General features: G+C 37.0%; 2 protein-coding genes across 3 annotated transcripts; one reads left to right on the top strand and one right to left on the bottom strand.

Annotated features, from left to right (window-relative positions):
• Positions 1-157: 157 nt before the first annotated feature.
• Positions 158-3866, bottom strand: LOC112566260 (soma ferritin-like). Its single transcript, XM_025242316.1, has 4 exons — positions 3592-3866; positions 1526-1672; positions 863-988; positions 158-583 (listed from the first exon to the last, which is right to left on the bottom strand). The coding sequence occupies exons 1-4, from the start codon at positions 3694-3696 to the stop codon at positions 443-445; spliced, it is 519 nt and encodes a 172-aa protein (XP_025098101.1). The 5' UTR covers positions 3697-3866; the 3' UTR covers positions 158-442.
• Positions 3867-4568: 702 nt separating this feature from the next.
• On the top strand, positions 4569-21958 carry LOC112565885 (BTB/POZ domain-containing protein KCTD20-like). 2 transcript variants are annotated; one of them, XM_025241742.1, is made up of 10 exons: positions 4569-4636; positions 9055-9256; positions 13231-13653; positions 13990-14092; positions 14272-14392; positions 14833-14930; positions 15169-15268; positions 15502-15612; positions 15997-16050; positions 17331-21958. In XM_025241742.1, exons 2-10 carry the CDS (start codon positions 9132-9134, stop codon positions 17591-17593), a joined length of 1398 nt encoding a protein of 465 aa, XP_025097527.1. In that variant the 5' UTR covers positions 4569-4636; positions 9055-9131; the 3' UTR covers positions 17594-21958. The 2 variants fall into 2 exon arrangements, with proteins under 2 accessions (XP_025097527.1, XP_025097528.1); XM_025241743.1 differs by lacking the exon at positions 4569-4636 and adding an exon at positions 7274-8633.
• Positions 21959-23050: the final 1092 nt, after the last annotated feature.

Genomic DNA, 23050 nt, shown 5'->3' on the forward strand with positions numbered 1-23050 from the left:
TATTTGTACAACCGGACAATCACAACCTGTGTTTGTCACACCAAGACTGAGCTAAATACGTGGAAATTGTACAAGTAACCAGGCCTGCAGAATGACCCTTAAATGTTAAACACTCATCTTTACATGAGACACACCTTTACATGAAACACACCTTACAGAAACATTTTTGTTCTTTATTTCCACACTTCCATTTAGTAATAGAGACTTCCTCCTTTTTTCTTAAATGTGTGTGCTTCAGTCCACCCTAAGCAATTAAAACGAAAATCTAAAGTTTGATGTGGAGACATATTAAAAGTGTATCTAAAAAAATAATTTTCCTAAGTTCTATCTCCTTTTCAGGAGATCAAATCTTGCTTGTGCTGCAGAGCTATTGCTGCAAAAAGCAACTAATAAAAGATGGTGGCTCCAGCATCCACACGATTTTGAGAACATGACAGGCTTCCTAGTCACTGAGGCTCTCCTTGTCATACATGTACTCTCCCAGGCCCGAGCCCACACGCTTGAGGTTGGTGATGTGGTCTCCCAATTCCTTTATGGCCTTGACCTGTTCCTGAAGGAACTCTCCTTCCAGAAAGTCTGTCATCTGAAAACGTTTCAGAGGTTTATCAGTAATGTCTAGCACAATATTTTGATAAGCTTTCACTCACAAGTTGCCTTCTGTTTTAGCAACCAACATTTTCAAGCATTAAAATAGTTTTTTCAGCATAACCAATTATGATGTAAATACTGTACAGGCTCAGGTTTGTTCATCCCAGATAATTAATCTTTTTCTACTTTCTGCTTCCTCAAAATCTTTAAAAAAAAAAAACTGTCTTTAATAACATGCAACATTAAAAATCTGAACTTAAGCAAATGCTATTACCTGACCATCACTGTGGCTTGCAGCCAATTCATGCAGATCCAGAAGTGACTGATTGACACTCTTCTCCAGTGAAAGTGCCACCTGCATAGCATCCAGTCCTGTACCCCACTCATCACGGTCAGGCTTCTGCAAAATTAAAAATAAAACATTTAAGGGCATTGTCTGGATCTTAAACAATATGTTCTCCAACAATTTTTTTCACATAATAATAATTATAAATGCAAAATGTGTAAAGCACAGAGTCACACTTCTAAGGAGTATGCTCTCAGTGCCTAAGAACAAGAACGAAACATGGACAGGAAAACAAACAAATAACATGAACTATAAAAAAATAACAACAGCACTAATAAAAAATAAATTCAAATATAGAAAGTGAAAAGAGGAACCAAATAAGAACAGGAACTGAGGGTAACCTGATATAGCAAAAGGAAAGGGTGTGAAAAAGCACTAGCATTGTGAAAGGAATACTATTTAGACAAAATAAATCTTTTCTACCACCTCAACTGGAGTGAAAATGGCTTTGAATACTCAAATATGGTGTATGGAACAGAGCTTGTAATTTTAGAGCAAAGATTATTAACAAGTCAAACTATTTATAAGAATACTTTCTAAATAAAATTTACAAATGATATCATTTGTCATCATGATGGTTTAACCAATTACCTTGATATCCTGCAAAACTATACGACCACCACGCTTGTTCTGAAACTTCATCAGTTTCTCTGCATGTTCACGCTCTTCTTTGGAGTTTTCACTGAAGAACTTGGAAAATCCTGGCAGAGCAACATCATCTCGATCAAAGTAGAATGCCTAAAACATTTTAAAATAAGTTATATTATCTAATGTTAGAAAAAGGAATGCTCACATATATACAAGTAACAGCAAAATATTTGATAATTAAGTGCAGGAATCATACAATATTTGAAACACTGAAAAGCAGTTGACTTTTAGGCAGTTTTACAGTACATTACTTTAAAAGACATAGTGGTTTCTAATTTTTGCCACTATGCAAGTACCACCAATTTTGAGTTTATGCACACTGAGACCTATTTAACTAAGCATGACAAAGATTGCTTCTTTGAAATGGATAAATGACTACTTTGATAGGACAAAAACACTTACAGGTTGGTTGGGCTGACCCTGAACTATTATATTGGTGATTCAATGCTAACTACCAAGTTTCCAAAACTAAATGAGCAAGGGCATTGACAACCATGGTGTTACTGCAAAATAGTTTCACGGTTAACCTTCATACAAATGGAAATATTTGCTATGTGATGGTGCTGTAGGACAATTAGCAACCATTTATCTGAAACACAGCAGCCTCAAATAATATCGAGATTTGAGAACTACTTCAGCAGCACTCCTTTCAAGCTGTTTCTAGGTTAGGTTGAAAAAATACCATGTCTAAATGAAAACTGCTGTAATAGGCATGGCTAGGTTCCAGAAGAGGGTGCATTCGCAGACATGCTCACTCTTTCTAGAAACAATCCACATTCCACGGTACTATTATCCGTATTCTGTCCCAAATCCTTGTCCCTGCACATCTGTCTGAGCTGATCTACTACCACCTGTCGATCTTTTCCATCGGTCTTCTCAATCTGTCTCCGTGCCATACATTAGTTTGCAAAATGAAGCGCACACGCCTTTTCCCACACAGGCCCCACTGTTTAGAATTCTCTTTACATTCCTCTTTGAACTGTGTCTATGTCCAAAGTCTTAAAATCTAAAACTTCTGAAAATCTTTTTTTGAAACTTTCTAGCATATTCAAGACGACTGCTTAATCCTCAAATTTTCACACCTGCACTTAGTTCATGTTTTTCTCACGGTGTCATTGGTTTGGTGATGCGCATGTCTAGCATGAACTATTGGTTTGTTTGTAGCATTTTGTATGCAGCCTGTATCCACATGAAAAATTCAGTTATTGATGAAAGTCTCTCGGTAACTCTCTTGGGTAGTATGGTTGTATTACAAATGTGCAAACAACCCATTGGAAAAAAAAAGGAGAAAAGCAGGATGTGGAATGAACAAAATGAAACTGAGATGTGGAGAGTATACAACAATATAAAAAATAGTTTAAAAAAAAACTGGTAAAAAATATAGAACATTCATACAAGTAGGCACCTTTGCATTGCCTACACCACACTAGCAATACAAGGTGGAGCTATGAAAAAGAGTCAAATGACATTTACATTGCACAAGCCTCATTTTTGTTCTTTTCAATAGTGGTGTTCATAACGCCCAGGGCTTGTGATGTCACACTAATTTAAAGCTCTGACCAGTTCTAGAGTGGCACATTAGGTTGACTGCTTGACTCCCCAATGTCAGCTGATTATTTGTTCGGAGGGTAGTTTTTACCATCACAGGAAGACCATAAATAATTCTCAGTTTCATTTGTAGTTTCGTGTATTCTCATGATGACTATAAATGGAGAAGTTCATTTGAGTGATATCCAGCATAAAGTAGAAACGTAGCAATATAAAGTTTGACAGCTATGCATATGACAGGAGAAACGTGCTGCATGCTTTCCATGGAAAGCAGAACAAGGTCAAGGTCACACGTGCACGACGTATATAACCACACACCAAGGGGAAAAAAAAAATTAAGATGTTCGTTGCTTGCTGCTTTTGGTATTTGCACAGAACCAAATAATTCTGCAAACATTTGACAAAAACATGTACCTGAATTGTCTCTAATAAGTATCAATTAATCGTCTAAAGACACTAACCATGGACTGATAGCAGTAACTAGCGTGAAGCTCCATGTTGATCTGGCGGTTGATGCCTGCCTCGCATTCAGCATGGTAGTTCTGACGACACTGACTCACAGCCATCTTGTTCTAAGGGTATGGAGAATCAGCACGAAATGTAATGTATTAGAGACTCGCAGCTATGACACACGACAGCGATTATACGTGAACTTAGAGAGTGCACTCGTCCGTACGTTCCCTGACGCAGCAAGACAACACACTACCTCGCTTTCATCCCAGAGCAACATTTTATAGGTTACTACAACGTCACTGGACAGGTCAAGGCTGTTGAGGTTCTGTAAAGGCTTTATTTTTATTTTACCAAGATTGGCCTCGCAACCCATGTTCTAGCTCTGACTTTATATATATATCTGAAGATAAAAACCAATATTTAAATATATATATATATAACAAACTATATGCCTTTTAAGTAATTGCAGTAGAAACACATATAGTAACATAAAAATTTAGGTCTAGAATATAGAGGATTGGGCAACAAAGGAAAAGAAGGCACCAGCTGGGTCCCTGCACGTTATGGGCAAAGTCAATGTCAGGATCACAAACCATGCACTGTCTGTTCGAGTCTTTACGAAGATTAAAGACTTTTTGTAGACGTTCGATCGATGTATATAATTATATAGATTCTACCACCTCATATTATGGTAGTATTAGAGCAGTTTGATATTTTTTGTAATATGCACATAAAAGAAACAGAATATCTTATTTGAAATTTAAAAATCACTTTAACATAAAGTAGAAAATTTCATTGTACTTTTTAAACCTTAATAGAACCTCATTGACCTTTGGCATTTATTATAAAGTTTATCATAGTATTATGACGCAATTACAAATGTGGCATAAATTAAGGTAATTTTATTTAACAAAAGGATGTTATCTATTATTATTAATTTTAAGGTTGATATGAGAATTTCCATTAGTTCCCATCATGCATTGTTAATGAAGCGTACCAGACAGTAATGGAAGACACGGTGTGGCACGTACGTGTGCTACCACCACATTAGAGGTACTAAATGTTGTTATTTCATGGTTCATTGCCATTCTTTTATATATTTTATAGCTAAAATAAGTATCAGAAATAATATTTGGTATTAAAGTATTTGTCTTTAATGTATTTTTCTCTTGAGTAGACATTTTCAAGAATGTTAGACATGTCAGTTGAGTGACAATATTACGTAGTTGTCTATCTTGCTGCTCCTCGGACTTCTCCGTTAAGTCCCACATATCGCTAGTGCCAGATTCTTGTCTGAATATTTAATCTGTACACACCCTTCATTGTTTCTGTTTTGATGGGTACGTGTGTTTGTGTGTAGAAGGTTGGTGAGTGTGTTTCAAACCAAAAGGGCCTTCACCTATTTTAGTTAAATTTTAAAACATGCTTTGTTTCCTCATACATCTGTAAAACAAAACAAAATTCACTTCATTGGAACAACTTTAGGAGAGTCTACTCTACATTGACGCATGTTGTTATGGACACTATGACTTACTACTATGTCACTGACAAAAATCCTAACCTTAACCCTTATAGCTCTGCACATAAGTATAAGTATTACAAAGACAATGTCAATAAAGACCTTGAAGACCACAGTGGGTGATGTTTGTATTTATCATTACTGCTCTTGGGCAAACATTAGACCAAGGAGCCTTTATATTTTTGGAAGGGAAAAAGCTTGAACTTTCCAATAAAGATAATAAAAATTGCCTTCCCTGTTTCCCTGGTAAAGCCATGATTGTTGCTCATCGTATCGTGCTATAAAGGTTAACCTTAAACCTAACTGAAACGCTAACCCCATTCTGATAATGTAGGTAGCAGTTCATAAATGTTTTCCTTTTTTTATCTTTTGGGCTGTGTTACAAGTAAGTAGAGGAATAAAAGTTTTAGAGACTTCAAACAATGTTGACAGTCATAGTTATTTTACCTTTATGCCTCAACTAAACAGGGTTTTTTTTTTTCATGAGGGCAATATTGGTTTGCTCACTGACTAGAAAGCAGTTGAGAAACATACAGTTATAAATTACTATAAAAACAACAGTAACATGAGGTAAGCTACATTGGTCAATGAAGATCAACTCGGTATCTCCAGTGAAGTGGGTGGCATGTGCTTTAGCTTAGTCCTTGCTATTCCTCGAGCAAAGGGTTGCAATAACACCCCTCCACCAGACCCATGTAGTTCCAGCATCCGTTGCCTTGCTCTTAACTGATCTTTTCCAAGTCTGTTTTGGCCTCTTTCAAGTTGGAGTGGGAGTTCCTGCTTGTTATTCTCATCACTTCAGTCTTCTTTATGTTGACTTTTAGGCCAGTCTTTTCCTTTTCCTCCGATAGTCTACTCAGTATGGTTTGTGCATGTTCCTGATGAGATAGGAGACTAATGTCATCTGCAAAGTTCAAGACAAGACAAGTTTATTATAATCCTCAGCGGAAATACATGTGTCCACGTCAGGGGCATAAAATACTTCAACATTCCCATACTACCACACAACACACTTACTCAGTCCCACACATCCCACAACAGGTCATACTGCTGTTAAAAAGTTCAGATCCTCTAGCTGTTTGGTGAAGGTCCTCTGGATGTTGAAAGTGTTGTCTTGAGCATTCTTACACATAATTCAGTCTATGACATCAGACATACCCCTAGAGGCACTCAAGACAGACCTAGCAACAACAGCAATGATACTACATTTCCTCCTGGTAACAAGAGTTTGTCCCAACAGACTGGAAATTAGTTACCAATGAAAAGAGACCTGTCCCAGTGTAACAACTGGTGGGAGATCATGCTGCACCTGCTCCATGCCTGTTCAACTGAGCGATCCCATGGTATCGACGTCTAGCTCAACAGGCGGGACGCAGCCTATGACTGCGGCCCAGTCCAGCTCAGTAGCGCTGATCTCATGCAAGACCACCATGCTCTCACATTCTATGACTTTATCAAGTTATAAAATTTAATGAAAAGACGCTATTTAGCTGTTGTACAACTGGTTTGACTATCTCATCTGAGGTATCTCATCTGACTGATCGTAAAAAAAAACCCAACCAAAAAATCCCCAAAACATATTGTATATAGAAGCACTTATAAAGACAATAAAATACAATACAGTCAAATCTCTCTACTATGCCACCCCGCTACTATGCCACTCTCGGTATTATGCCACTTTTGCTCGGTCCCGACTATAAATTCAATGTAAAAAAAAATTTACTATGCCACCCCCTACTCTCGCTACTATGCCACTTTTGTGTGATTGTTAAAAGGCACAAGTTGTGAAATTCCGCACAGTGCTCGATTATTATACTCTATGGTAGTGTGGGACATCGCAGTTAGGTGGATGGAACCTAGCACGCACACAGGGAGGGTGGAGGGTGACGATGGGGGTAGGTCGCTGGCCGGGTGACAGTCACGTGACAGAGGGAGAGCGGGAGGGGGTCGACTAGCGACAGGATGCAGGTGTGCAGATATGGTTGGGAGGGGTGGAGGATGAAGAGGTGAGGGGGAGAATGGGAGGAGACAGCTAGCGCCAGCCGACTATTCTTGAGAGCTTTGGACTGACGGGTAACTTGAGCAAATAAAGCCGTTTTTACGAACCCTCTGTATTATGCCACTCTCGCTACTATGCCACTTTTGCTCGGTCCCGGTAGGTGGCATAGTAGCGAGATTTGACTGTATATAAGAAACATGTTATTGGTATCATGATTATTTGCGTGGGCCTCGCATTGGTTAGCACCGAGCAGTCTTTTGATGGTCGCCTTCGCTTTACTTAAATGAGGTCAGCGCTACAGAGCTGGACTGGGCCACGGTCATTCGCTGTGTCCCACGGGACCGTGCCCGTTGAGCTAGACCTCGATACCACGGGATTGTTCAGTTGAACAGGTGTGGAGCAGGTGCATGCTGTTACACATTCCCAGCAAAGTTCTGAGAAAGGTAATACTAGAGAGACTGAAGGAGGTAATAGACAAAAGACTGAGACCAGAACAAGCAGGGCTTCACCAGTATAAATCATGTACTGACCACATCGCCACTGTCCATATCATTGAGCAATCTATCGAATGGTAATCCTCCATTTATATAACTTTTGTGGATTCTGAGAAGGCCTTCAACAGTGTAGATAGGGACAACATATAGAGGCAGATGAACAACTAATTCCTCCTAAGCTCACAAACATTACCCAGGGGTTGTACGAAGACTTATCCTGCATAGTTATCCACAACAGCAAACTCACCAAACCTTTAATAGTGAAGACTAGCATAATAAGACAGGTTGCATATTATTGTCCATCAATTTTCCTGATGTATAGACTGGATGGCATGTGGATTGGCAGCTAATAAATTTACAAACTACTTGTCAGCAAATTTGTACATGTTGGTACATCGTTAACCCTGACTGACAGTTATATCCCATATATTAACATCCCATTTTAGTTAACTGATAAAGATAGTGCCTGCATTTTCATGTTGTTGGGGAATGAGGTGTTAGATACCTCTTGGGGCCAGCTTTAAGTGAGGGAGGTGCCGATCTCTCCCCTGCTTCTTTATGTTCCCCAACCCTCTTTGGAGTCAAGTACCCATTTCTGCCAGCTAGGTTGACTGGGGGAAGTGTATTGCGCTACATGGATATCTAACCAGATCACCTCTTAGTTTGGGTGCCAGTGCTCTATCCACTTGGCTAACCATTCTCCCCCATCATTGACCCAGCAGGCAGGATTGGGTACCTGATGCCAAAGAGGGCTGGGGAAGGTAAGGTAGAGAGGGAGAGGATATGGGTACTGCTCTTCTGTAAAGTTGGCCCCAAGGAAAGTAAGGTCTCCAATACCTCACTCCCTGACAACCCAAAAAAGGTCGGTGATGGATTTCTGCAAACCTGTGTGTGGTTCTTAATCCTTGTGTCTACATCATCTGTGCACCTGGAGCAATTTTACGAGACCTCCCTTCATCCTTAAAGAATTATAACCTTTGACCTCTATATCTGTGACTGGCATCTGCTGTGAAGGTTCAGCAAGGCTGTGGATTGCATGTATGCTGATGGTATTTATCCTATTTCAACATCAGTAGCTACATTAACAGGGCTTACAGTCCACACTTTGCCTTTGAGGCCATCTATGTGTAGTTTTTATTTTTTGTACAGCACGTAAGCCTGCCTTTGATGTTGAGGCTAAGTGCTAAATAAATCAACTTTATTATCACTGTGTTTATTATATAGCATCAACTGTCATGATGTCACCATGAATAGTATTGGTGGCTGCATATTTTTGTTCATCCTGAAGTCTAAGGCAGTTTTCTTTGAGAGATTCATGCTTAAGTCCCTTGTACCATGCAACAGCAGACTAATGTTTACCTAGACACACTTGGATGATACAAGCTTTCATGTTTACAGTTCATACCAATTTTCATTTACATTTTATAACCATTAGTAATTGAAGATATCTATTATGCAGGAGCATAGCAGGGTACTACATGACATAGTCCTGGGCTGGCTAAGAGACAGCGCGAGTGTCTCTGGCTGGTTTGTGGAATGGCCCATAGGCGTCACAATCGTATTAGGGATAGAAGAGAATACGATCACTATAGTAGTGACACAGAAGAATATTCAGAGACGGAGGACCACCATTCCAGGAAAACTTGCATCAAGAGAACAAGGTATGATCATTTATAGTTATAGCATTCACTCGACTGCTGTGTGTTAAGTGAATGTGTGTGGTTTCTTAAATTAGTTTTAGTTTTAAATTATGCTGCATCTTAACTTTTATATATCTTACTATTAGTTAATTATTAAAGGGATACTAAAGGGAAAATTAAACTGCTTAGAAACTCGTAAATAGTAGGATCAATTTGAATCTCGTCTATTTTCATGTCTGTTCATGTGAAAAAAGTTGAAGGTTTGTAGTAGAATGTTGCGTTTAAGAAGAGAAATTACACGGACTCTTTCGTCTGCTTCGACGAACTCTCGTTCTCGGTCACGTGACCTTATGACGTTTGAGTAGGATTGCTTACATGTGAGACCGAACCATGCCTGCACCCGATTGCCACGAAAAAATGGGAAAAGATTCGACATCGTCATCATTTTCCGAAAGACAGATCGAGCCTTACAAAAAGAGTGTGTCATACAATAACAAGGCTCGATGCCACACGTTTGGGAGCCCAGAGAGTGGGAGTGTTGTGTGCAAGCATTTTGTTGACGATCAGTGCTTTACTAGCCGCGGACCCGAAATGTCCGAACAGTTAGATTTGGCCTTCAAGGCACAGCTTCTGCCAGATGCAATTCCGACCATTTTTCAAACACAATGAAATTTCTCGAAAAAGAATGAAGGATCTATCTGACAGACGAGTTTCACTTGCCAAACGACTACAGCATAAACAGGTCAGTGTCAGTGCTATGTACTGTTACTGTGTTTACAAAATGCACTATTCATTATTATTGGTAGATAGCATTACAATATACATATATCAAAGACTGTATATATCTATAAAACAATAAACGTGTTATGTGGTACTTATAATAAGCGGGTTTCAATAGGTAAAAATTCATAGTACATGCATAATAAATGAAAAATGTCAGCATCAAACTGCAAGTGTAAAAGAAATGATTGTTGGAATCCTGACACTTGTTACATTATTTTTTAAAATCATTGTTTGCTTTTTATGAAATTAAATATTTTTAAGTTCATATTTTTGAAAAGACAGCCTATTTGTTTATGAAATCTAAAAACAATAAAATTCATGTGAAAGGTATTTCCTACATAATGAGCTTATCAACAATAGTAGTGAAATCTATGTGCAGTACACTGCGGAAGTTAGAATTGATATTTCAACATTTGAAAATTAGAGTAATATTAATGATTGTGTTTTATGTTGGATACTGTAAAGAATTAAAAATAATAATAGCTTGATCACATGGTATAATCATACATGTTTTTATTATTGTTTTAATGTTTTGTGGAATGATTACTTATAAAACTGTAATGTTCAGACTATAACAAGTCAGTCACAACAAACAGTTCAACTGTGCTTAAATAAGAGGTCCAGACCCAGATCTCAGCTCCAATCCTGAAAGGTAATGGCCACTTTGTAGTTCTTTTCTCTATTACACATCTCTTTTATCTAAAATTGGCATGAATTCCACAAACTGTGCCAGAATATTTTCTTCTTATAAGGATATTCAAGGCCAAAAATATGTGCAGTTTTAAAACACTTAGATAAAAAATAATTTTATATGGCTTTGTAAAAATTTTTTATGTGGATAAATTTTTTTCATAATGAAATGAAAAAGAAAGAAATTGTGTCTATAAATGTCTGCTAGGTGTGATCCTGATATTGATATGGGAGTCAGAAAATGAAAATGACACCTCAGAGTGGAATAATTCAGCAGTCAAGGAGCACCAGTAAACAAAGTTTATATTGCAGTTACTAACAGTCAGTACTTGATAGTTTATATCAGAAACATGCTAGCACAAGAATTTAAGCTGATATTTAGCATATAAAATGATTTATGGTTTTAACTATGATTTTAGTCTCGATATTTGTCTCTAGGAATTCTCAGAAAGATGAACTGGGCAACAATCCCTTCCTGGAAAAAAATTTATCATTCACGAAAAGAAGTTGGAGGAGCTGCTGAGTGTCTGCAGGCAGTGTAGCAACCCCTCTATCACAACTATAGATGAGTGTCACATAGAAGTCAAATCAATTTATAACCATATGAAGACAGCTCCTGTGGCCATCATTATTCTACTGGACATCAACAGCCACACTCTTTAGGCTTCCTAAATGTTCAACCTTTGACAAGTACACAACACACATGTGTCTCAAATTCCACTTGGTTTATTGGAATCCATAACTGTGCAAGAATTAAGAAAATTATGAAAAATACATTGTTGAAACTGTTTTAAATGCTTACAGAGCAATCAAATGAAAAATTCACATGCAGTGGAACTTGAGGAAATAAAAGATTAAGCCACATGTCTGTATATTATGTGAAAGAAAGAAATCAGTTCTCACACAGTTTTCCTTGCATTATTATTAGTTTGTAAGAAAATAAAGAATGAAAGGTAAATTCAGCACCAAGTATTTCAAAAATGATGTTTGTAAAATAAAAATGCAGATGCATGCAAGATTTGTTTTGGACATAAAGATAAAGTGTGTCCCATACCTGAGTTTGAACAGATAAAAGAAATTAATGTTAACAAAGGGAAGATTTTATTTTACAATTCATGTCAGATACATGAAAGTATTTTATGCATCTGATATGAAGTGTGTCCAGTAACTGGATTTGGATAAATGTAACAATTTTCATGATGTATAGGGACATTTTCTCGACAATTCACTTTTAAGCTTTTACTCTACATTTTTTTTATGCTTCAACATTGTTGTGGCCATTCCTCACAATGCTCAACAAATGCACCAGTCTGAAACTGTGATAAATGAATCTATGTAAATACACATTTAGAACAACAAACATATAAGTTAAAAGCACAGGCATAATAACATATAAAGCAAACGTTTCTGCTTGAATTCTATCCATCGTTGTTATAAAGTAAGTCATTAGTGTAATTATTCAAACTATATCCCCCAAAAAAGGCTGCAAAGTAGTATTATATTAAAAGTCTGTTTCAAAAATATTTAAATACAGATATTCAAACTATTTAATTTTTTTTAAACTATCCTTAGGAAAGTTCACTTAAAACCCAAATTATCATATACAATGTGAATATCCTGGTGTTTGTGAGGAAATAATTAGCATACCAAATGTAATTTTAGTTTTTAAGTACACTACGAAGTGAATTCGTCAACAACAATGCCCAGTGTAAAGAGTTTGAGTGCATTATGTTTATTTAAAGTGCTTGAAGGTAAAGCATGCTTTCACTTTCTGTTCCCGTGCACACAGTATGACTTACTTCTATAGTCCTACCAGAGATCTGTCCCTACAGATCTCTGGTCCTACGTACCTGCTTTGTGCTTCGACTGCTGCAACATTTCCTCGTCCTCCGAGGATGTGCAGTCGATTGTGAGCTGATGCAAGTGGTTCAAATTGGTAAAATTGAACATTATTCATGGCCATCTCGATAGTTAATGACTTTGGAGATCACAAATCTAACTAAGAGAACACCACCGATCACTATCCTAGCAATGACCACAGACACTTCCTGTCGTTTGTGACGTCACAAAAGACTCGTCTGCTTGACTCATCTCGGGAAAAGCTATCGTAGCTACTCGGCGGAAGGACACAAGGGTCGATTTCACTGGATTTTTTTTCGATTTTTTATGAACATCGGCAACCGACATAGTGCTAATAAGTGGTAATTAAGTGAGAAACGAATCCTTTATTTCTCCTGTATCGCTCTCGTGCTCTGTAATAGTAACTAAATATAGTTTTGAAACGTTTGACCGTCGCCACAGCCTTATCACTACCCTTTAGTATCCCTTTAAAAGAAGACATTCGTTTGATTCCTCAAATGCTTCTATAAAATAATCATTGTTGCTATTATTTGCATCTGGATTTTAGATTATTTATTTAAAAAAAAAACTATGTCAATTTAAATAATATCACCTTAAACATAACATTTGAAATCTGAAGAAAGTGTCTAGTGATCATCATTCTTTATGCTGCTTGTCTATAGCTCCATTGATCCACCTCGGTCCAAACCGTGCCTAGTGAACCGCACAAGGTCTATGAGCCTGGACAACACCAGTAGTAATGAGGATTGTGGGCCTGAGCCTCGTAGCACCAGTCCCTCTGTTGCTGCTGCCATAGCGCGAGCTGCTGCAATGACGTCTAATTTTCGAGATGTCGAAAACAAGCAAACAGGGGTCTACAGGCCACACAACCTGGTGTTGCCGCAACCTCATTATTATACCAGCAATATATCAGGTCATGCCGGCTGCCGGGGTGATCACTGCAAGGCTGTGGAGTGGATCGAACCAATCTTTTGTTCCAGTCCCCGGCCAACAAGCTCTGGGAAGCTGACCCTGGTTGTAGATGACACTCGATTTATCGTAGATGCTGAGCTGTTCAAGCCCCATCCTGAGACCATGCTTGGCAGGTGGGTAGTCAGGTGTCATGCATCATACCAGGTTTCTGTTAACTAAATAATATACAGTGTTGAATATCTGACAGTGTGTTGGTTGTTTTATAATGATGGCAGGAAAAATGCCTTTTTTTTTAATTCTCACCCCAAAAGAATTTATATTGCTTTTTCAGGAATATCATTAAACAAGATGTTGAGTTGTTGTAAGAAAATAGGATCTTTTATTAATGACTTTTAACAATGTTAGAAATGTGTCAGGTGATTGAGTGTCTTATTTATTTTGTTAAAGATCAATGTGACAGTAACTCCTTAAAGGAAATTCAATATATTTTTGCTGTCTAATGGTCACAGAATGTTCACTTCATCACTTGAAAACAACTTCACAAGACCCAATGAACGGGGTGAATATGAAGTTGCTGAAGGGATCTCAGCCACAATTTTTAGGGCCATTTTGGTATGTGAAGAGTTGCTTTTTTTCTGTTGGCTTTGGTGTGATATGGGTTTTGTCTGTTTTTGTAGCAGTATTGTTATTGCTTAATCAGTGCTAATATAGAAAAACCTACAACTTTGTTTTCTAGTGTCGTGCAATGCTGACTTCAGGCTTTGGGTTTTTTGTTTTTTTTTCCTGCTTAGGACTTCTACAAATCTGGCAAAGTATTCTGTCCTCCATGCGTTCCAGTTCAGGAGCTGAGGGAGGCCTGTGACTATCTGCTCATTCCATTCAATGCTGAAACCATCAAGTGCCAAAATCTCAGTAAGACACCTCAGTTATCTTTTAAAAAGATATTCTGCGCTATTATTTTATAATATGTTTTTATTTTACTTTTAACAATGATGGTGTATTTGAAGGTTGGATGATAATTTTATTGGCATAACATGTTTACTTTTACAAAGTGTATTCTTTATTGGCAGCAGATTTATCGAATATGCTTGTTTTTTGGAGAGGTTTTGTTTTTCCTTTCTGCGATGGTAATGATGTTGCAGTCATTATGCTATAATTTGATATGCTTTTTGATTCATTACACATTGCTTCATTGCCTGCCTTCGTTTGGCCATGGCATCTATTTTGTTATGTATATTTTGTTATTTAAAAATTCTGAATTATATGTTGAGTATCCTGTGATGTTGCGCATTACATCGCTGACATCAACGTCATCATCATTGTGCAAGAGATTTATTTTTTGTTTGTTTCAGGGGGCCTCCTACATGAATTGTCTAATGATGGTGCACGCCAGCAGTTTGAAGAATATCTTGAAGAGCTTATTTTACCGCTTATGGTGAAGTCTGCTAACGTAAGCACCACTTATTATGTCGCTGTTGTCACCAAAGCTTTTTTAAAAAATCTTTTTAAAGACTGCTATGATGTTTTTGCCTTTCCTATTGAGCTAGCACGTGTTGATGGTATGGCATAATTTTCAAGTCCTATTCTATACGTAAAAGTAACTGCTATTCTGTTATTATGATTTTAACACGTATAACCTGGTCTGGCAAAAATATTGCACCATATTATTGACATTTTTCAATTGGCAGCGTGGCGACAGAGAGTGTCACATAGTAGTGCTTATGGACGATGATGTGCTGGAATGGGATGAAGAGTATCCTCCTCAGATGGGGGAAGAGTACACTCAGAGTAAGTGTTCCTTTTTAAGTGTGCTGATGATTTTATCAAAAGAGTTGCTTCTTCCCCCTTTTCTTACCTATTATTGATTGCTACTGTTACACTTATGTCTTTTTAGACTTTTTAGATATAAGTATACTCCGAGTAGTTTTCTTTTAACCATTTTCCTATCAAGTAGGTGTTGTACTTAAGGCTTTGGAAAAAAATCCAAACTTTTATGTTGTTTTTTTTAAAAATATTGGCAGTAATCAACAGCACATGTATGAACCGATTCTGCCGTTACATTGAAAACCGCAATGTGGCCAAGCAGGTGTTGAAGGAAAGAGGCTTGAAAAAAATCCGCCTAGGAATAGAAGGTAACTAAACAACAGGTGCTTCTTCCTCTGGTATCTGAGGCACCTGTTTTCTATATACTGGTTAATGTTACTCTATTCCTTTTTTCACTATAAATCTGTGCTTTGAAATGCTGACAAAATCTTTGAATATCACTGATTTAAAAAAAAATGGTAAGAGTTTCAAAAAGAATCTAGAAATGATATGTATTGTCTCCAGTAACTCATTAAAGTTAAGTTCAAAATGCATAGCTGATAATCTGTCCTTTTAGTAGCTTCTGTACTTCTAAGAGTTAATGGAATAAGCTGAAATGTATTCTTTGTTGATTTCTCAAGTGGGATAAAATTACAGCAAGGACTAAATTCTGCAAAGGAGAAATCTGAACATTTTTCTTTTGTGTTTTTCAGGCTATCCTACATACAAAGAAAAAATCAAAAGGCGTCCAGGGGGCAGAGCTGAAGGTAACTAAAAATGATCATTATGACCTTTATTAGAATGATCTGTATAATTTGTTACAGTTCTTTGAAGCAGGCGGGAAAAGAAACACTCCGGATGTTTGAGTGCACAGTGTAAGATGAGCAGCCGTTTCAGAAAGTTGCATTGTCTGGGGTGACCTGTTAAATTTTAGATAACATCAAATTTAGATACTTCGATGGCTTATGCAGAATGTTCACTTGGAAAACAGTGCTTAGATGGTAAATAAATCTAATTTTCATGTCTACCCAAGCCTCATACCAAAAATGGATTTTTTTTTTTTTTTTTTTTTTAAAGACTTGGGTATTAATGGTAATTGTGCAAAGCCCAACACCTGTAGTGTTGGAATCAGCATTCTCCCCACTAGCTTCTTACATGAACTAAAGGCCTAAGCTTTAAATATTTTTAAGTTTTCAGGGTCACCTTTTGGCAAATCAGTCATGCTTTTTTCTTATTTGTTGTGTTTAGTTAAACATTGGAAATAATGTGATACAATTGGTTTGCATCTCTAGCTCTAAGCGCTTCAATCATTAGCAGAGTGGCAGAAATTTTATTTGTTTCAACTCAGCAGTGATTGATGCAAAGTTTGAAGAATATCGTCTTATTTATGAGTGAAAAGAATCTTAGTGGAAAGAAATTTTCACTAGCTGAAAATGCAGCAACTGCATAGCAAACTACAAAAATCTTAAGATAGGCTTTTGCTGTGGCAGTTAAAAAATGTTAAGAAATGGATAAACTTAAGGATATTGTGTGAACTTATATTGGCTGAAATTAATCGTTGAAAATAAAAGTTTTCCTTTACCAAATTCATTGGTAGCATTTTTTAATTGGTTATTTCTTTAAAACCTCTTGAATTATCAAGAAGTTTTTAATTTATACTAAAATGATTTTCTGGTTATAAAATTCCCATGGGTTTTGGTATATAATCTATTATTTTGTTTTTGGAATAATTGTATTTTTGAATGTCAATGTTGATTAAAGTCACTGTTTGTCACTCAACAATTTGTGTACTGTTTGTATGGTATTTTATCACTGTAATTGAAATATTGGTTTTAATTTTTAGAGGATGCTTCTGATCTTAATATTTTAGCATCTTTGTCTGTCGTTCTGAGTTAAATTTATTACACCGTGTTGATGAAAACCATTCATGTTTGGTAACTTGTTTCAAAGAAAAAAATTGCTTTTCAGTGGTAATTTTTAAGCCGGGAGTATTCTATATCTTACATGACAATAGTAATGTGCTTCTGTTCTTTCTACTCTTGAACAGTGATATACAACTATGTCCAGAGGCCGTTTCTTCGCATGTCTTGGGAAAAAGAAGAGGCCAAGAGTAGGCATGTTGATTTTCAGTGTGTTCGCAGCAAGTCTATCACTAATCTGAACACAGCAGGGGATCCTGGGGCCACCCATGTTGACCACCCGCAGCCAATTGTGGAGCAGGCTCAAGATGGTACTATCAACGTCATACCACCTCAACCATCGCCATCAGAGCCATACCCAGAAGTTCAGTTGCCACCTGATGTGGATTAAGTCAGTGCTGGTGTCTTCTCTGGAAATATGCGGCATTAGCCGTATCTGCCAGTCAGTCCTGCTAATACTAAGTCAGTCCCTTAATCTCACCCACTTGTTAATCTGCGGCATCCTGTTTAAAGTTTTGCAAACATGTGGCCTTCATCTCCACCTATTTTCTTTGTTACCTCCCTCTGCCCTTATATTTTGACCAACGTGAGACATTTTCCTTCCCTTAACAGCAGCTTTGGCAAATAAAACAAACCTTTGTTTTCACAATAGTCATCAGACTTCCCACACAGCTCCTTACCCCTCCCATTTGTCTGCCACAGTTGAATTTCAATTTCTGCTTCAGTGAAAAGTTCTTAAAACAGAAACTGCCTCGTGCATCAAGGTTATATGTGGTGTGATTTGTTGGCTTCATGCAAGAGAACTGCCTGTTAAAAGCTTATTCCAGATGATTCCTGGTGGTAAATGGAAAAGAAATTTTGCAGATTTGCTGCACTTGTAGTGCCTTGGACTGACGGCTTTGTTCGTCGGATGATAGTCTGCTAAACTTACCTCCAGATCTTGCCAGCAGTGTGTGTTCGAAATGCATGACCTCATCAGATGTTGTCATAGAGGTGGGGAATATGCCATATTCACATCACCAGTGCTGGACTGTTACTGTTGGCAGCATGTGGGTGTTGCCAAAGCAGATGGGTGTGTGCTGAAGTTTTGTTTTTCTTTTCATAGTCAAACAAATCCAGAACTCATGCAATACACAGCTTTTGCTTGGACCACTCTAAGGTTCCTTCTAAAAGTGGATTTCATATTGATGTTTTTATTTTAACCTTATTTCTGTGATGCCTAAATGGAAAAATCTTACTGAATGCCTGTGTCGGGTATGCTTAATGTATTGTGCATGAAAGCATAAACAGATTTTTCTTTGCAATGGTAAATTGTTCGCTTGTTTGAGGGGGTTTTCTTCCTCTCTCTCTCATACCTTGTATTAACATAAGTAGATAAAATTTGTCAGATACAGTGTTAGGCTATGGTCACCTGGTGTGACAAATTTTTGTGTGTAAGTTATATAAACATACTGGCATTACAAATAGATTACATTTTAAAGTAGAACACAAGTTATTGCTTGAGTTAGTATGTCATCAGTTGTTTTTTTTTAAAACTAATAAAGCATGATTCATGTCAATGTTTTTGAAAGAATTTCTCAAATTCAGCCATTCAAGTAAATATTAAAATTAAATAGCACATTATTTTTGTGAAGTATATTTATAACATGCAATTTATGGCATGCTTAGCTATGAAAACAGAAATATCTTTAAAAGTTTATATTTCATTCAATTTGTTATTGGTAAATAACAGTGGCTTTACACTTAGCAAAACATAACGGAAATCGCAGGTAACATAGAAAGAGTAAAGCAATCATTAATTAGTAGTGGTTGCTATGGGTAGTGAACTGGATTACAGATGCTTCATGGCTGCTGACAAAACGTCCCAGTCAATAAATTCCTTAGTAATAAAATGTCTTGTTTGCTGTAGTATCAACATGAGGAGGGCCAACAATTTTTTAAAATCAATTTGATTTCTGTATTTTTTTTATTTTTTTTTTTTTTGGTCTTTTAAGCTCTTTAACTGTATCAAAGTTGAAGAATCACTGGTGTTTGCAAGAAATCAGCAGTACCTAGTCATGGCAAAATAGTGCCGGCAATAAGAGGTTTCGAACTATCAGTTATCAGCATGTTTAGCATAAATCATGGACTGACTAGAATTGGCCATTAAACAGTCTCAAGAGTCAATTGTACAAGAGACATGCAGTCCACCGTGGGAGACGACTGAGGATATAGTGCTAATCATTAAAGAGAGGTAATCTTTGACCACAAAAGCAGTGTGATGTGGTCTTAATTAAAAATAGTGTTCATGGTACTAAGTTGAAGGAAATGAGTCCATTTGAGGGTACATGAGTTTGTCAACCCATTTCTAAGAACAGAGTCCAATTTTTATTGAAACAGTTGAGCATCCAAAAAACAACTTTTTAGTCACAATTTGAACATGGTAGTTAGTGATATTTATGAGATTATGAAGTAGATGCATGACAGGTATATAAGAGATTGGTCTAGATTTGTAAATGTATTCTGGGAATTCCTAGAGTAGATTTGCTTATCATGTGAACGTTTATTTGGTGGAGCGATTTGTAATGCAACAGTATAAAATTGTGCCATGTACAGATTTGAAGAGTTCACCTCCTCTTATTATTTTGCATGTGTGTGTGGAAAGCATATACTGAAATAAACCAACCTTTTTTTTTATAGAAAGTATACTAATTTAAATCCAAGTTTGTGTGCCTAAAATGTGACGTAAACAAAGTGAAAAGTATGGCTGATAAAACAGGTTCTGCTGCTTCATGTATCGGGGAGAAAAAAATGTCAGGCAGTCAGTCTCATTCCACCGTGCTTTAAACATCTTTCAAGATGATTTTGTGATATGTGTTGGTGTGATTTTCCATATTGCTTGGATTGTTTTGAGTGCATTGATAGGACATAATCATTTTTACAATATCATAGCTTTCAATACCACAGTGCTAAAGGAGGAAAAACAACAAAATGTTCAAAACTTGGGTGGGGGGGGAAGCATCAAACATCGCAGCTAAAAAATGAGAAATTTGAATAGTTTTTAGACATAATTTTGAGATTATAACAAGTTTTGTGCAAATATAAAAATTGCTTTGTAAGTCTTAAATTTCTTGTTGAATAACAATCTTTTTCACATTAGAAGTCATGTTCTAGCTTTTTGAATTTTTTTTTTTTTTTTTTTTTAGTTTCTCCTTTGATTGCTTTGAGATTAACATGGTGCACTTTCTGTGTACCATGGCTGTCAAGTGTTCTGTCGTAATTTGAAAGATGACGAAGCAAACATTTGCTAAAGAAATTTAAAAAACATGAAACAGCATTATTTTTCACATTTTTTTTTTTCATCCAGATTATTGCTTATTTGAACTCTTTGGAGAGTCAATAATGAAACGGGGATAATGACTCCAGTTTGCAATAGAGTAGAAAGGTATAAACACTTTCTATATGTACTCATACAGCTCTAACATGTTGGATCATTGTGGTGAAACTTGGAAGTTTCTTAATTAGACAGTGATGCGGGTCTTTTAATTAGTTTAATCATGCTTTTTTGTTTTTTTTATCTCCCTTGTGATTTGTTTTGAGCAGTTTTATTTCAGTTTTTGCTAGGCAGAAAAAGAGCTTTGAAGCAAAAGCAGTTTGGTTAAGCAAATTTTGTGACTTGGAACTGCTGAATGCAATTGCTCAGCTTTTTATGAATACCTGCTTGTAAGTAAAACATTGTCCATTGTTTAACACACTGCACCCAAGGTATTTACTGCAGTGGTAATAATGGGCAGTGTCTGAAGGTTGCATGTTGATGACAGCTGATGCCCCAAGCCAGAGTGGTCAAAATGTTCTCTTGTATCTTTATTGGGCAGTGCTCTCTTTTATTGTGTAATAAAGCTAAATAGCTGCCTAAATATTCTAAAGAAACGGTGCAGCTTCAGCCAACCTCTATTACAGGTCGATAATGCAAAGAGTGAATGAAACTTGCTCCCTGATCACTTAAGCTTTCTGTGAAATGAAGACCAGAATTTTTCTTATATTAGAGGTATTTGAAGGCTATTAAACGCATACTTTACAACTCCAAAAGAAAAGTTATGATGTAACCTTAGGTTAATAGGATACAAAGGATTTCTATGGGGATGGTGCAAAATTATGTTATCATAAGCTGGCCTATTTGCTAGTGTTTGTCAGTAGCTGGTTTTCTAAAGTTATGTTGCAAAGTTAACATTTGAAGACGGAACTCTTCAGTTCAAAAGTGAGATTTGGACAAGTTATGGCTGTGGATGCATTGTGTTGATGTCCTGTTGGTTGCTGTGGTTATTGAAAATCTGTTGGTTTTGTTTTGATAACTTTGTAATTTGTACAGAAAGATGACCCAATCCCTCTGGTATCCCTCTTTTTCTCTCTTTTATGAGTTTGCAATATAATAGTCTCAAGCTTTATTTAATTTTATACAGTAATCACAAGTGCTGTGTTTTTTTATGGCTGTTTGATAATGTGATGAGTGAAATGTTATGATTCATAATTATTTTTTATTTCATGAAGGTTGTATTTTACAGATGTCTCAAACTGCTTTAGCAGGCACAAAGAGATTCTAGGCTGGTTGATCAGGGTTATGAGAATGAGATGGCTATACTTTGTAAATCAGTTGCATCGGTCACTTTAACACTTTGAAGTGTATGAAGTGAAGAATTTCAGTGACCAGCTCTGTGGTTACGTGACACATCTTTGTAATCAGCTTATTGTTTGAAAATAAATCAACCAGAAAATGACACTGTTGGTCTGTTGTTACAGTCTGTTGTACATGAGCAGTGTTTGGACGTGTGGATTGTTGCATGATAGAAGATAATGTAAATGGATGTCTAGGCAAAGTGAAAATGTCAATTGGAGTTTCTCACCATATATTTGATTTACTGTAAAAGGTGTTTATTGTAACAAAAAAAGAACAGACACTTTCAGTGATGCCACCAACGCTGCTGTTATTGTTTCCTGCAATCAGTGTTGCCACCTGCAGGACAGAGTGACTGCTTGTGACTCCAGTAAGCTGCATCTGGAGACAGTCAATTCTTTCTGACACATTCCCACAGATGTTCATACTAGCAAACATCACCACACAAATGCTCACACAGATGTTCATGCACACCTACACACAGGTGTTTGTACACACAAACATCACATACATTAATACAAAATATTAATACAAAAATCACCAGACTTGCCCACATGTTCAACAAACCACCACATGCTCACAGATATACACACATACAAACATCGCCACATGCCCACGTGTTTATACACACAAACATCACATGCATACACAGATGTTTGTACACACCAACAAACATCACCACACGAATATGCTTGGGTTATAAAAACCTTGGCCAGTGAGAGAACTGGGACCAGTGTTAATAAGGCATATCTGTGTAAATCATGATGTGACAACTTTGACCTCTGATAACAGGTTTCTTGTCAACATGCAGACTGAAAATAAAAAAATTAGCTTAATGCATTCTAGAAAGGAGCTAGATTTTAGGTTGAGCTCCCAGAAGATTAATTTATAAGAGTAGGGGCGGGGGGGGGGGGAAGAGAGGAGGACGAAACTTTCTCGAGTTACTTGTCTTGCGTGTGTATGCATGCGTGTACGTGCTCGTTCGCATGGCTGTAACAACTTAGACCTAACAACATTTCTCCACGAGATGTATGGACCTTGTTTGGCCCCGTGGACCCTTTAGAAGTACCTCAATTGTTGTAGCTAGTGAAGCATTTCAGGTCTGCAGGAATACTTCTCGGCTGCTCGTGCAGACTAGATACGATGCTCTATCTCTCCATCCCCCATCTCTCTCTTATAGTGTCTTGTGTTAATGCC

Source organism: Pomacea canaliculata, linkage group LG6 (genome assembly GCF_003073045.1).
Source record: "Pomacea canaliculata isolate SZHN2017 linkage group LG6, ASM307304v1, whole genome shotgun sequence".
Classification (NCBI taxonomy): domain Eukaryota; kingdom Metazoa; phylum Mollusca; class Gastropoda; order Architaenioglossa; family Ampullariidae; genus Pomacea; species Pomacea canaliculata.